This window comes from Rhinolophus hipposideros, assembly GCF_964194185.1.
Source record: "Rhinolophus hipposideros genome assembly, chromosome: 9".
Taxonomy (NCBI): Eukaryota; Metazoa; Chordata; class Mammalia; order Chiroptera; family Rhinolophidae; genus Rhinolophus; species Rhinolophus hipposideros.
In genome coordinates, this window is record NC_138055.1 from 56,121,367 (window position 1) to 56,134,765 (window position 13,399).

General features: G+C 46.2%; 1 protein-coding gene across 1 annotated transcript; it reads right to left on the reverse strand.

The window, feature by feature from the left end:
• Positions 1–1,207: 1,207 nt before the first annotated feature.
• On the reverse strand, positions 1,208–4,386 carry MIP (major intrinsic protein of lens fiber; the record flags this gene model as incomplete). The annotated part of the gene is made up of 4 exons (XM_081059399.1): positions 1,208–1,393; positions 2,882–2,962; positions 3,388–3,552; positions 4,027–4,386. The coding sequence occupies 4 exons, from the start codon at positions 4,384–4,386 to the stop codon at positions 1,208–1,210; spliced, it is 792 nt and encodes a 263-aa protein (XP_080915525.1).
• Between the last annotated feature and the right edge of the window lie 9,013 nt (positions 4,387–13,399).

Genomic DNA, 13,399 nt, shown 5'->3' on the forward strand with positions numbered 1-13,399 from the left:
AAGGAATCGATTTCTGGGATGTGAGAAGAGTTACAAGAGATTTGCTGAAGATGAAAGGGCAGTTGAGAGAAAAGTGAAGACACAAGAAAAGGAAAATAAAGACTATAAAACTAGTGATAAAAGCAGAAAGATGCCATTTGAAGAGTGCTTTGATCTGCTCTAACTAAAAACAGTCAAAGCCTTTACCTCCTACAGCTCCCCAGACCCCTCCTCCTTTGCTCCAGGCATCAGATTTCCTGTTTTTGCCGTGGAGCTCCCCAGGGGCTTAAGTACCATTTGCCTAGAAACCCCCCTGGGGTTGTCAGGCAGAACAGTTAAGCTACTTAATTTTTCTAGATTCTAGGTTCACCCTCCCCTTGTTTAGGTTGGAAGCTCATTGTGGCCCAAGGCCTCCAAGGAGATTCATCAAGCCAGAATGAACACAAAACCCAGCCAGTAGATGTAGACTGGTTTATGTGGCTTTACATGGCTTTACGGAACCGTTCAAACCCCAGTGCTCACTTTTCTGAGAGCTACTTCCTCACCCAAGTCCCTGGGGCAAGCATCCTGAGATAAGTGAGCTACACTCTCCCATTCCCCAAACTTTTTGGTACAATTGCATCCTGAACTGGGGCTAATAACTCTGTTTCCTTTCTCCCTGCCCCCAACCCTTGGAATGCTTTGTCTCATCCAGTTGTCTCCATCTGCCTCCTGTGAAAACTCCCTGCTTCCCTGCCCACTCAGAAACCCAGAACCATACACTGGACTGGCATGAAGGTAAAGGCAGACACTTAAGGTCTTGGTACCCGGTGCTAACCACATTGGGTTAGGAGAGAAATGTATAGGATGATACCTCTTTTCTCTTCCCCACCTCTCCTGCCATGCTCCAAAACTCAGACACAGTCACATTTACTCACACTCATACTCACAATCATATACACATAGCAATGAAGAGAGGAGGGATAGGGAGGAAGGGAAATTTGCACCAACCAGCTCATGAATGCAACTTGAAAGATTTCACACGGCAAAAGGCAAAAGGCAAAAAAAACCCACAAAACAAACAAACAAACAAGCAAAAAAAACCGAACACAAAAAAACCCACACACATATAAATTAAAAAATAAAGAAATACATGCCCCTCCCCACAGTCTCTTTCTTCATCCAGTGACTGGCTTAGCGCCTCCACAAAACCCAGAAGCTTCCTACTCCCTCTATTCAACTGAAGCTTTTACAGGCCCTGGGTCTTCAGTTCAACAGGCTCTCCTGTGCCTTCTGGTTGTCCTTTGGAGTCACTGGGCCTGGTACCCTTGAGAATAGACAGTCTTTCAGAAACAGTCTTGAGTCGGGGGAAGAGGAGAAAGTCATAGAGGAGACTGCCCAGGCCTCCTCCAAGGATTGGGCCCACCCAATATACCTGTAGGAAGAGGAAAGGAATAATCAGGCTTGTAAAAGGGACCAAGAGCAAGACAGGTCTCTTCCATCAGTAGAAACAGACATCCTGCACTTGGCATATACAATTGGACACTATTTAAGCAGAAATCAATGTTTGTTTATTTTAAATCTCTAGCATGTTCCAGTGCCTGGACCTCAAAATTCATTATTTCTTTTCTGACTCATCAAATTATTCCTTTATCCCATGCCTTCTTAGGTATATTCTATTTGTTGTTATCAGTTTGCACTAGTTTATATATTGCTTTGAAAAAAATGTATTCGTTGTGATAAAGTACACATAACATAAAATTTACCATATTAACCATTTCTAAGTGTGCAGTTCAATAGTGTCAAATATACCAGTATTTGCATTGTTGTGCAACAAATTTCCAGGACTTTTTCGTCTTACAAAACTGAAATTCCATACCCATTAGACAACAACTCCCAATTTTCCTCTCTCCCAAGCCCCTGTCAACTACCATTTTGCTTTATTTCAATGAATTTGACTACTCTAGATACTGCATCTGAGTGGAATTATACAGTATTTGTCTTTTTGTGACTGGCTTATTTTATTAAGCATAATGTCCTCAAGGTTCATCCATGTTGCAGCACATCAGAATTTCCTTCTTTTTAAAGCTGAACATTATTTCATTGTATGTATATACTTAATTTTGTTTATTCATTCCTCTGTGAAGAACACTTGGGTTGCTTCCACCTTTTGGCTACTGTGAATAATGCGGCCATGAAAGTGTGTATACAGTTCTGAAAATGGTTTTGAATTATTTTTATGCTTGTCTGACATATGGCCAAACAACACAGCCGATTTATTATTGTTTTTTTTGTTTTTTAAGGAGGGTGCCACTCACAGTGGCCTATGTGGGGATTGAACCAGCAACCTTGATGTTATCAGTACCATGCTCCAACTAACTGAACTATCCAGCCACCCCAACACAGCCAGTTTTTATTGAGGACTTATTCCACACCCAATTCTGTGCTAAATATTTCACACATACAACTTTGACACTTCTCATAACACCTTATTTTATAGTAAGGAACCTGAGGCTCAGCATGATTGAGTTCTTTGCCATGGTCACACATGAGGCTAGTAAAGTGCTAGAATTGGGATAAGACCCAGGCCCTTTGTGCTCATACAAATCCTGACCTCTGAGAGTAGAAATTTTTGTCTTCCTGTTCACTTGTCTGTCCTTACAGTGCTAGTTTTGAAATCCAGTGGATATTTAGTAAAATTCCCTGACTAACAAGCAAAGGAACAATATAAGCTAGAGCTTCTCTTTATAGCAAAATAATTAATCCTGCTCACACAAGCACGCCAAACTCTGTGACAGCCCACTTAACTGAGTGCTGATAGAGCAGTCAACACACGCAGATGGAAAGCAGGAACCAAACCTGGAACCTGCATCCACACCCATCCAGGAGGGCTTCAGGATCTTGCCCCTCTCCCCTAACTTACCCAGTGGTTGGTGAAGTTTCTGGTGAGAATGGCAGGAGCAAAGGAGCGGGCAGGGTTCATGCCTGCACCAGTATAATACATCTGCAAAAGACACAGTTGTAACGGAGACACTCTACCCCAGCTTGTCTCCCCACAATCCACATGCCCCTTAAGGCTGGCACCTTGCCTCCAGCCAGCAGCAAGTAGGGAAGGACACCGTAGGGGGGGGGTCCCACAATGGAGGGAAGGCAGTGATGCCCCATTGGGGACAGACTACGGATCCACAGGCAAAACCCACATCTACCCATAATGCATGCATTTCCACCTTGGGTTCAAGAAGGACTAGATACAGCGGTCATAAAAGAGAGGAATAAGCAGGGTTGATTCCTCTGTGCTGACTGATACAGAGGGAGGTGGGTAATGTTCGCGTTTGACAGTCAGGTGGGCAAGAATAGCCCTTGAAAGTCAGAAAAGGTTTGGGGGCCCTGGAATCTTTAAATGAGAAGTTGCTCCTCTCCCCTGCTTACCCCAAAGAGGTGCCCCAGGGTGAGGGAGAAGCCAACGGCCAGGGCCACGGAGCCCAGGCGGCCATTCCGCCTCTCGTCGTATGTGGCAAAGATGCAGAGCACGAACTGGAGTGTCAGGAAGGTCTCCACTGTGGTGGCCTGGCTCACACTCACCCCAGGGTGCAACTGGGCAAAGGAAGAAGAAGGGAGGCAGCTCATTAGGAAACCTCAAGTCTCCCGAGGCAGGATCCCGCCTTTATAGCATCAATTCCCTAGAGAGGAAGAATAATACAACCCCCTTCACAGTAACTGTATTTGTTTCTTAATTTCTCCAAATAGTATTCCTTCATGTTGGAAATAATTGCACCCACTTATGTGGATGTGGAAACTGAGGCCCCGTAAGGTAAAATAAGTTTCCTAAAACCTGCAAGGAGTTGGAAGGAAAGCTGGGACTGGAACTCAGTTTTCCTGATTCTCAGTCTGGTGGTTTGGAGGCCTTCCCCATCCCTCCAAACAACCTGTTGCTCATCCTCACCCTGAAACACACACACACACACACACACACACACTCTGTCCCAGACCCCTGGGGTATTGATCCACCTGTACCAGGCAGGGAATCAGGGAACCAGGCCCCCTCAGCCCGACTCAGCCAACGATTACCGTGTTAAGTGCTAGGTTTCCTCGGACAGCAGGCGGGGTAACACTATACAGCATGGCAGCCCCAGCCACAGCTCCCAGGAGTTGGGCTGCCATATAGCAGAAGGCACGGAGCAGGGACATCTGGGAGCCCACCAGGAAGGCAAACGTGACTGCAGGGTTGACATGGGCTCCACTGATATGGCCCACAGCCTGCACTAGCGTAGCCAGGGCCAGGCCAAAGGCCAGAGCCACCTGCAGGACATGCAGGGATCCAGGGGTCCAATGCAGTGAGGCCCCCAGTCCAAAGAAGACATAGAAGAGGGTGGCAAAGAACTCCGCAAGTATGGCTCTCCAGAAGGAGGCTGACCGCAGTTCCCACATGGCAGGGGGGTGGGCACAATGCCTGGGTCCCTGAAACTGCCCTGGCCTGATCTGGGTAGACAGTCCCCTTTATAGAGGACACTTAATCTCTGGGAGGGGCAGGCTGAGGTGGCTGGCCCAGCCTCTTAACCCCTTCACGGCTGCAGAGGGCTGGGTCCTCTGCATCTGATAAAGCTGCAGGATTTCCCCTTTCCTCCTCAACTGGGAGATGAGTAGAGCCATGGGTGTAAAGGTGGGGGTAGTGTCAGGGCTGGAGAGACTCTGAAAGGAAGGGACCAGGAACAGGGGGAGTTGTCTGGAAAAATTGCCTTTCTTTTCACGTCAAACTTGAAGTTCATGGTCCTGATTGACATTTATATAAGAACATTCTACAACACTGCTTGGAAGGTCAATCAAGCTGAGTTTACTTCATGGAGTATGAGAGTGTGCTCCTGGGGGCCTCCAGGCTCCTCTGAGCCAGCCAGGGGTAAGGGTGGCGGTGGGGGTCAGGAGTGGGGTCCAGCAGGGATGTTGGATAACTGAAGAGAATTCTTTAGTTCTCTGGGATTAGAGGGCCTTCTCCCATTGGCTGGTTTGGGCTGGAATCTGTGGACCCTGCAGCTCTGGGACAAGAATAGTTGTGCTGTGTCTGGCTTTCTCTGACCTGGGTTCCCTACCCCCAACCCATGCCAGTGCCTCCCTTTCCAAACTCTTAGCCTTGCCTTTTAATCCACAGAGACAGATGGAGGAAAGAAGCTATCTTCTATGGACAGGCTGGGGTGGGGTTGGAGGGCTGGGGAGAGAAAAGGGGTCAGTAGTTAAATCTCTGGACCAGCTTGTACTTCATCTTCTCTGACTCACAAGGTCCTAGCAAGATGTACTGAAAGAAAGGAAACTAAGTTATGGCTATGAAGCAATGGGAGGGTCTAATCCCTCCTAATATGGCTGTGCTCAGGACACTGAAGTCCTAAACCTTGATCCCTAGGGAAAGGTCAGGGTCGGGGTATCTATGGAAGCAGGCTGGTCAAGGAGAGAGAAAAGGACAAGATGGGGAAGGAAAGCTTGGGAACAGAGGGTCAGCTGTGCTCAGGCTTGGCGAGAGACTTAGAACTTAGAGGTGGGGGCTGTGTGGTGATGGGCTGTGCGGCGATGGGCTGTGCAGCGATGGGCTGTGCGGCGATGGGCTGTGCGGTGATGGGACACACTAGTAGGCTGCACTATCGCCATATCAGGGCAAATTATAAAGGCCACAAGCTTTTCCTGTAAAGCACAGGATGAGAACAAAAATTTGAAGGATAGGCCTGCAATATTGGTGCTCAGCATCGGTTCCACCCTGTACACCTGTGGGGAGAGAGGAAGAACACAGATCAGAGCCTATGCTTCTCTCCTCTTCCAATATCCAGTTTGGGGATGGATAAGAAGTTACAGTGAAGGTGGAGGGCCCGTCTAACTCATCCACATGTAGGAAGAGTTGCTGAGAACAGGTCAGAGGGCACCCAAAGGGACTATCGCTCCCAATTGCATGGAAGTAGAACAGTCCATCAGAAGTCCTTGGAAACTCTTGCATTCTAGGAGCCCCACCAATCTCCTGACTTTAGGCACCGTAACCCTTGCTGCATCTCACCCAGTGATGCTTATAGGTCCCAGTCACCACTGCACCAGGGAGTGTGCAGGTTCATACTGCTTCCAGAAAAGGACCTCTGGACAAGAGAGAAGGTACATCATGGAGTTAAGAGCAGAGGCTTTGGTAATAGATACTTTGGTTCAGATGTGGATGAGGATACAAAGGGATAAAACTAGTTATGACTGACGACTGGTGGGAATATATATTGGGATAGTCACTTTGGAACACAGCATAGCACCATCTTATAAAGATAAACACATACTTTCTGACCAAGGAATTTCACTCCTCACTTATATACCCAAGAGAAAGGTCTCTATTCTTCCACTAGGAGACATGAACAGGGATGTTTAAAGCAACATTGTTCACAATAGCAAAAACTTGAAGCAACCCAAATGCCCACCGATGGGAAAATGGATGAATAAAAACAATGGTATGTTCACACAATAGAAAATTATTCAGCTGTCAAAATGAGTGCACCATCACAATGACATTTAATAATAGGGATGAATCTTAGCAATAAAATAGCAAGGGGGGAAAAATCCCGGAAGACTATACATGGCATGATAACCTTTTTATTAGGTTAAAAAAAATCTACAATGAAAATATGCTTTTCAAAATATTATAGATGAGATGAAATTACATAAAAAAGAAAACACAGAATGATGAACACAGGATTCAGGATGGTGTTTACCTTGGGTTAGGGGAGACAAGGGGGTGGAGTGGAATATTTATGTATGTTTGTTTAGACTTCTGTAAGTGATTGTTAAGGTTCTAGTTTTTCTCTTGGGTGGATGGTTAATCATTACTATCTAAAAAAAAGACCCAAGTAAGAGGATACACACACAGGCAAACAAGAAGGGAATGTCATGAACAAAGTATTATTCTGTGCATTCGAGAGCTATAAAGAACAGCAGCAACAGAAGTGCTGTCTTTACCACTTTCTAGGTGGGGAAGTTATCCTCACTAGATATAAACTCCAGGAAGGCAGGAATATGTCTGATTTGTTCACCACGGCAAACCCCATGCTTGACACTCAGTAGGCAGTAAATAAATATTTGTTGAATAAATTAATGTAAGCTGTCTAAGTCTGTTTCCTCAGGATCAAATAAGATAATGTAGGTAAAGGCCTTGTAGAGTACCTGGCACAGAATAAAACACTTAATAAACAGCCATTCGATGAGGGTTTTTTCAAGGAAGGGATTATCCCTAACCACCAACCCTACCGCCTCTTATAATAAGGGACAGAGGGCCAACAGCAGATAATTTGGTGCTCGTGTAGACACCAAATAAAAGGGTTAGATTTCCTTATTTGAAGCTACCAACCTCTTCCCTTTCTTACTCATTAACTTTGAAAAGACCCCTTGGAGAACTGAACCCCAGCCCACTTCCTTTCACACCAGCCTCTCTACTTAGGAGAATGCCAAACTTTCAAACTAGAAATGAGCTCTCTAGGGCAGGCCCGGTGGCTCAGGTGGTTGGAGCGCCCTGTTCCTAACACCAAGGTTGCCAGTTCGATTCCCACTGCCATGAGCCACCAACTAGACTGAGGTGGGGCTTGCCCCAGAGTTGGGAGGGCAGGCGGAAGAAGGGGGGGAAAAAGAGCTTTCAAAACCTCACTAGAGTTTTTGCATTTATTTATATGTAGTTAGCATACTTAATGTTTTCTATTAGCCTAGACTTTTTAAAGAAAACACTCACAAAACGCTGTGTTTCTCTTGAGGAGTAGAACCCAGCCTTCCCCAAGCTCCCTACTTGGTATACATGGGGTTCTTACCGATGCCAGTGTTCCAGAAGTCACTGAAAGACCCACCACCAGGCTGCCTGGCCTACCGGCCTCCCGTCGCTGCTGGTGAGCCACAGTAAACATGGTGAGTACAGTACCAGCTGGAGAGTGGAGAAAAACTCCATTCCTGGCTTAGGTGACTCCTTTTGCTCACCTAGAGGAGACCGGAGATGCTAGGAGAAGCGGTGGGAGAACATATACCTTCCTCTCCGGCTTCCAGGTCCCACAATCTATCCACCAAAGATGCTTTGAGGAAAGGGTCTGCACCAAGTCAGCCAATTTCCTGAGTGGTTAAGCCTAACTCATTGGTCTACTTGCAACACATTGAAAGTGGCTTAATGAGAGGATGTGTAGAGCAGAGGTGCCCGCTCTGTGGGTCCTTCCTTAAAGTCGTCTCAGCCATCCACCCTCATTACCTACCTAGTGTCACCTACTCAGGGAGGGGAGCTGCTGCTAACCTGATTGACCAGCTAGGCTGCAGCCGTCTGGGGCAGTGCCAGGAGGAAAAGGACTGAGGCCGGATGGCTGCTGTGCTCTGGGCCAAGACATAGGACACCCCCCCCCCCGGAAAGGTTCAAGCCATTGGGCACAGAACAGTGCTAGAGTCAGGGCTGGATTTGTCTGGGTCCCACTGACTTCATCCAAAACCTGTGCCAGCCTCACCACCACCAGCTCTCCAGATAAGAGGTGAAGGACTATGCTTGGCATGGAGCTACCACTGGGCATGAGGCCCCAAGGACTCTTCCTACAAAGATCAATGTACCCAGGCCTTCAGCCAGCACCTCTCTCCAAAACCACCATCTCTGCAGGTCCTAGGGGAAAGGGGAAGGGAAGGCAAAATCAGCTTGTCTGTCTGGGCTGGCAGTGTCTGCTCCACTCTTCTTCTCACCGGTCTCCTATCTCTCTCCTCCTTATCCCTTCTCTGTTCCCTTCCCTCGTGAGGAACTTTCCCAACCAGGCCTCTGCCTCTTCATTCTACAAGCCCCTGATACGAGAGGAAGGAAGGACTAAAGGACAGAATAAGGGAGTGGTCACAGAGTAAGCCCTCATTTGGCTGGACCGGGATTACACAGGGGAGAAGAGGAAAGGTCTTGGTTCAACAGAAGAAATTTAAGAGTCTATGGAAAAAGATGGTGGTTTCTCCTCTTTGCTGGAATCTCATCTCCCAGATCACCATTTTGTCAGCCTGGTCCAGAGCCTCTTGGGTGTCCTGCTCCAATCTAGAGATTGCTTTTCGAGGTCTAGGTGAGTGGAGTTGGGAGATGAGGTGCCTTCCCAGAAGAAAGAGGCAGCCAGACAGATGAGCACTCCACTCCTGTGAGCAGGGAACAAACACAATGTCTCCTTTCTTCTGCCAGTAGAGACGTACCTCATCTCCCAGCCTGCCACCTTTATACCCCGTCAGTGCCATCCCCAAGGGAGCACATGTGTACTCTCACCATTCCCACATCTACGCATCCACTCTCCCCCTCAGCCTTGGCCCTTCTCTCTCCTACCAAACTCTTATTTCCTCTTTAGCCTCTTACTTCCTCTTTAGCCTTACTTCCTTTTTAGCTCAGATTCACTGACTGAGGGGCAGGAGCTTCCCCTGGCTTTGGTCAATCCGAGGCACTCACAGTGAAGGTAGGGTTCATCCTTCCACTCCCTAATCATCTTTATGAACTTGGGTTTCAGGAGCCAGAGAGGTAAAGAGGAAAGCTCAAGGGAGGGTCTGAAAGACAAGAATTCCAGGGAAGGCAAGATAAGGACATCCTCATCCCTCATCAGAAACAGAGTAAACCAATGAGAAGGTACCAATGCTGAACTGGCAACTGGGCCATTAAAATCTACAAAGAAAAGTGCCTTTGAGGAATTGTCAGGGGATTCTTGGGGTCAGTATTCCTGGGATCAACCAGAACATACCCCAATTCATCTTGGTCTCCCCTCTGGTTAGCTTGTCCCCACTCCCTTTTTTTTTTTTTTTTTTTTTGGTATTACTCTACTCCATTCTTGTATTTGGGGTTCTTTTCAGGGTTTGCAAAAAAATGTTTCTCTCTAAATTCTCCACTTTTCTCTCTCTGGCCTTAAGCAAGTATATCAACATTTTAAAAGTTTTTCCAGTAGGAACTATGAAAATGGAGAAAATGGATTTGTAAAATAATAAACTTGGAGTAGTTACAAAGTTAATTTAAGCCTTATGGCTTATAGTAATAATCATCCTGGAGCCTCATCTATCTCTACCCTGACTGAGGTATCTCTTAATCACTAATGATCAGCCTTTCGTTTACATTCCTTGGGACAGGGATCCTAAGTTGACTGCCCCCTTCAATAAAGAAGGGCCCATTTCTTAGTCTCAGAGAGGTGCCGTAGGGAGCATGATCCGTTCTACTAGGGAGAAGTGAGTCTATAAAGCTCAGGGAATCTTCAGGCAGAGCGATTTGTCTTGCTTCATTTCTCCACAGTGGGTCCCCGGTGATTACTCTCACCACCTCTGAGGTTGTCCAGGGCTGACTCCCCACCTTTCTGAAGCAATTTCCTAGCTAGCCCTCATCATCAGGACTTAAAGAATAACCCAGGAGGTTTGAGTTCCATAAAAATATCTACCTTGCCGAGTTTACAGGATTGTATGAAGATCAAATAAGACATGCCCAAGCAATATATACATTTTAACTTAGCTGCCCTAAATCAAAATATAAATGAACTGATTCATGAATTAATCAGATAGAAACATAATTTATGATGATCAAGTATTGAACATCCTCTCAAGCAGTTACAATATGGTTGAGTAGAGGTATGATCCGGAGCGGCTGGGTGACCGTCTATCTCTGCTTCTACCACGTGAAATCTCTATCCCAGCCCCAGACTCAGAAAGCCAGGTCAGCATAGAACCCAGTTCCATTGTGTAGACAGTTTCAGTAGGACAAAGGCCCCAGCATAGCACAAGCCAGCCTGGCAACCCCTTTGGCTAGCTCCTGAGGGCCCCCCTTCTCTCTCTTTCTCTGGTTATGCTTTGCTGACTGCTGACTCCTGGCAAAGTCCAGAACAATCACCAAGCTCTGAGTGCATCATCCTTCTCGCATCCATAGCTAAAGGCTCCAATTAGCACTTGGATCAGGCCAGGGCCCCCACAATGTTAGACATGGGGGAATCCAAGGCACAGAGTAAAAACAGACTGGCCCATCCTGTTCTTGCCACCTTCTCCCCTTCCTTTCCTGTGGAGTCAGATACAACCCCAAGCCAGGCAGACCAATGCCCACTGTGGGTCAGGTCCTATCCTGAGCACTTTATATCTAAGGTACTGGTATTCCCTAGGATTGTAGTTCCAGTTTACTCCCACTAACTCTAGTTTACACTCTCTTCTTGAATGACTTCACCTATGTCCACCTCTCCCTTGAAATTTATATCCATGTATCTACATAACATTTTCACCTGGGTGTCCAATAGACACCTCAAATTCAACCTGCTCCAAACTGAACTATATAATTATCTTCCCCCATCCAAACTCGCTTTTCCTTCTGTATCCCCTAAGTCAGAAACCTATGAATCAGCTTTTCTTCCCCCATCCTCACTCCCATCTAACCAGTCACTAAAGCTCCACCAATTCTACCTGTTAGATAGCTGAGCCCAACACCATGTCTCATCTGAGAACTCTAGGGGCCTTGGATCCTGTTTGACCCTGTTTCTAGTCTCATCTCTTTCAGTTCATTCTCCATGCTGTTGCCAGCTTTATCTTCAAAAAAATACCATAATTTGTCATTTCCGTGTCACCCCTCCAACAGCTCCTGAATGCCTGATTTCTTATCATGGCATACACAACTCCTCATAATCCAGCCTCAACATTTCCATCGGCTCTCCTTATCTCCCCAGCATGAGACTCTGGCAATATTGTGCTTCTTGTGGTTCTTCAAGCACCCCACTCCGTTTCATAATCCAGTGCTTTAGCCTAAGCTGCCCCCTATACCTTGAATGTCTTTCCCCTTTTTGTCTGTCAAGTAAAATTCTCTATCACTTCCTATTATTACGCATGGAAATATTAAGAATTTAATTACTTGTTCATTAGCAATGAGTCAGATAAATCATCTGAATGATGAATTTATCAGATGGATGGATAGTCAGTCTGTAAAAGTGAAATAATGCAAGAGATGACAGGCAAGAAACCATTTGCTTCACAACCAGGAAGCAAATATCCTGGTTCCTGCTCACAAATATCCTGGTTCCTGCTCCAGGATGGAACCAAAGGAGAAATACTACAGAAACACAATCCTGGAACTTTCCTCTCATTACAAAATGCAAAGTACTGACGGGGCAGGACTTTTCTGAAGGAAATCTCTCCTTCATCCCTTTGCTCCTAAGGCTTAAAAGGAATAGAAATCTCTCTTCTCCCGTATTAAGCCCCATAAAAAGGCTGGGTCAGGCTGACCCCTGGTGGAAGGAATGAGCCACAGCACGCCAAGAATGTAGGCACAAAACTCTTTATACTCATTCATTTCTTCATTCAAAAACAATGAACAGGGTGGGTCTGGTGGCTCAGGCGGTTAGAGCTCCATGCTCCTAACTCGGAAGGCTGCTGGTTCGATTCCCACATGGGCCAGTGGGCTGTCAACCTGGTTCGATTCCCACATGGGCCAGTGGGCTCTCAACCACAAGGTTGCCGGTTCAACTCCCGCAAGGGATGGTGGGCTGCGCCCCCTGCAACTAGCAACAGCAACTGGACCTGGAGCTGAGCTGCGCCCTCCACAACTAAGACTGAAAGGACAAAAATTTGAAGCTGAATGGCACCCTCCGCAACTAAGATTGAAAGGACAACTTGACTTGGAAAACAGTCCTGGAAGAAGTACACACTGTTCCCCAATAAAAAGTCCTGTTCCCCTTAAAGTGAGGTGGAAACAAATTCCTTTAAAAAAAAAAAGATGCGGTATGATGTGGTAACTTGTCATAGAACATAAAAACAAACAAACAAAAATGAACATTTACTCTGTACTAATGGGAATACTGAGCTCCTGAGGTACAGAGAACTTAATCCCCATTCTTAAGAATTCACAATCTAATGGATGAGACAGGTAGTTACTGCCTCTTTAAATGTTCCCTTGGCAACACTAGGGAGGAAACCACATAGAAGGCCAATGCAGTACTCCACGGTAGAAATAATATGTTAGGGATTCACAATCAGATATGTGAGATGAGGGAGACAAAGAAATCAAGGATTTCCAGATTTCTGGCCTGGCCAACTGGCTGGTAATGGGTTGTAGTTCACCAAGTCAGGGAATCTAGGAAGAGGAAGTTTGTGTAGGAAGACAGTTAGCTTTAGACACATTAAGTTTGGGATGACTGGGGGACATCCAGGTAGAAATACCCAACAGGCTGTTGGACACACAGATCTGGAACTCAAGAAAGAAGGAAGTATGGGGTAGAGATTTTGAGATTCCTTCTTCAGTAGGTGATAGGAGACTCCAGCATAGACAAGATACTCGAGAATGTATGTATATTGAGGGAGAAGACTTTAGCTGAGATCTTGAGCAAGCTGGGGTTCCTTAACCACTTTTGCTTTTCAAGCCACAGCTATGGCTTCCGGGAATTCTCTTCCTAACTACTAAATCTCTCCTCATATATTACTAAATCAGAGGCGTCTCCTTTGCTTACTGAACATC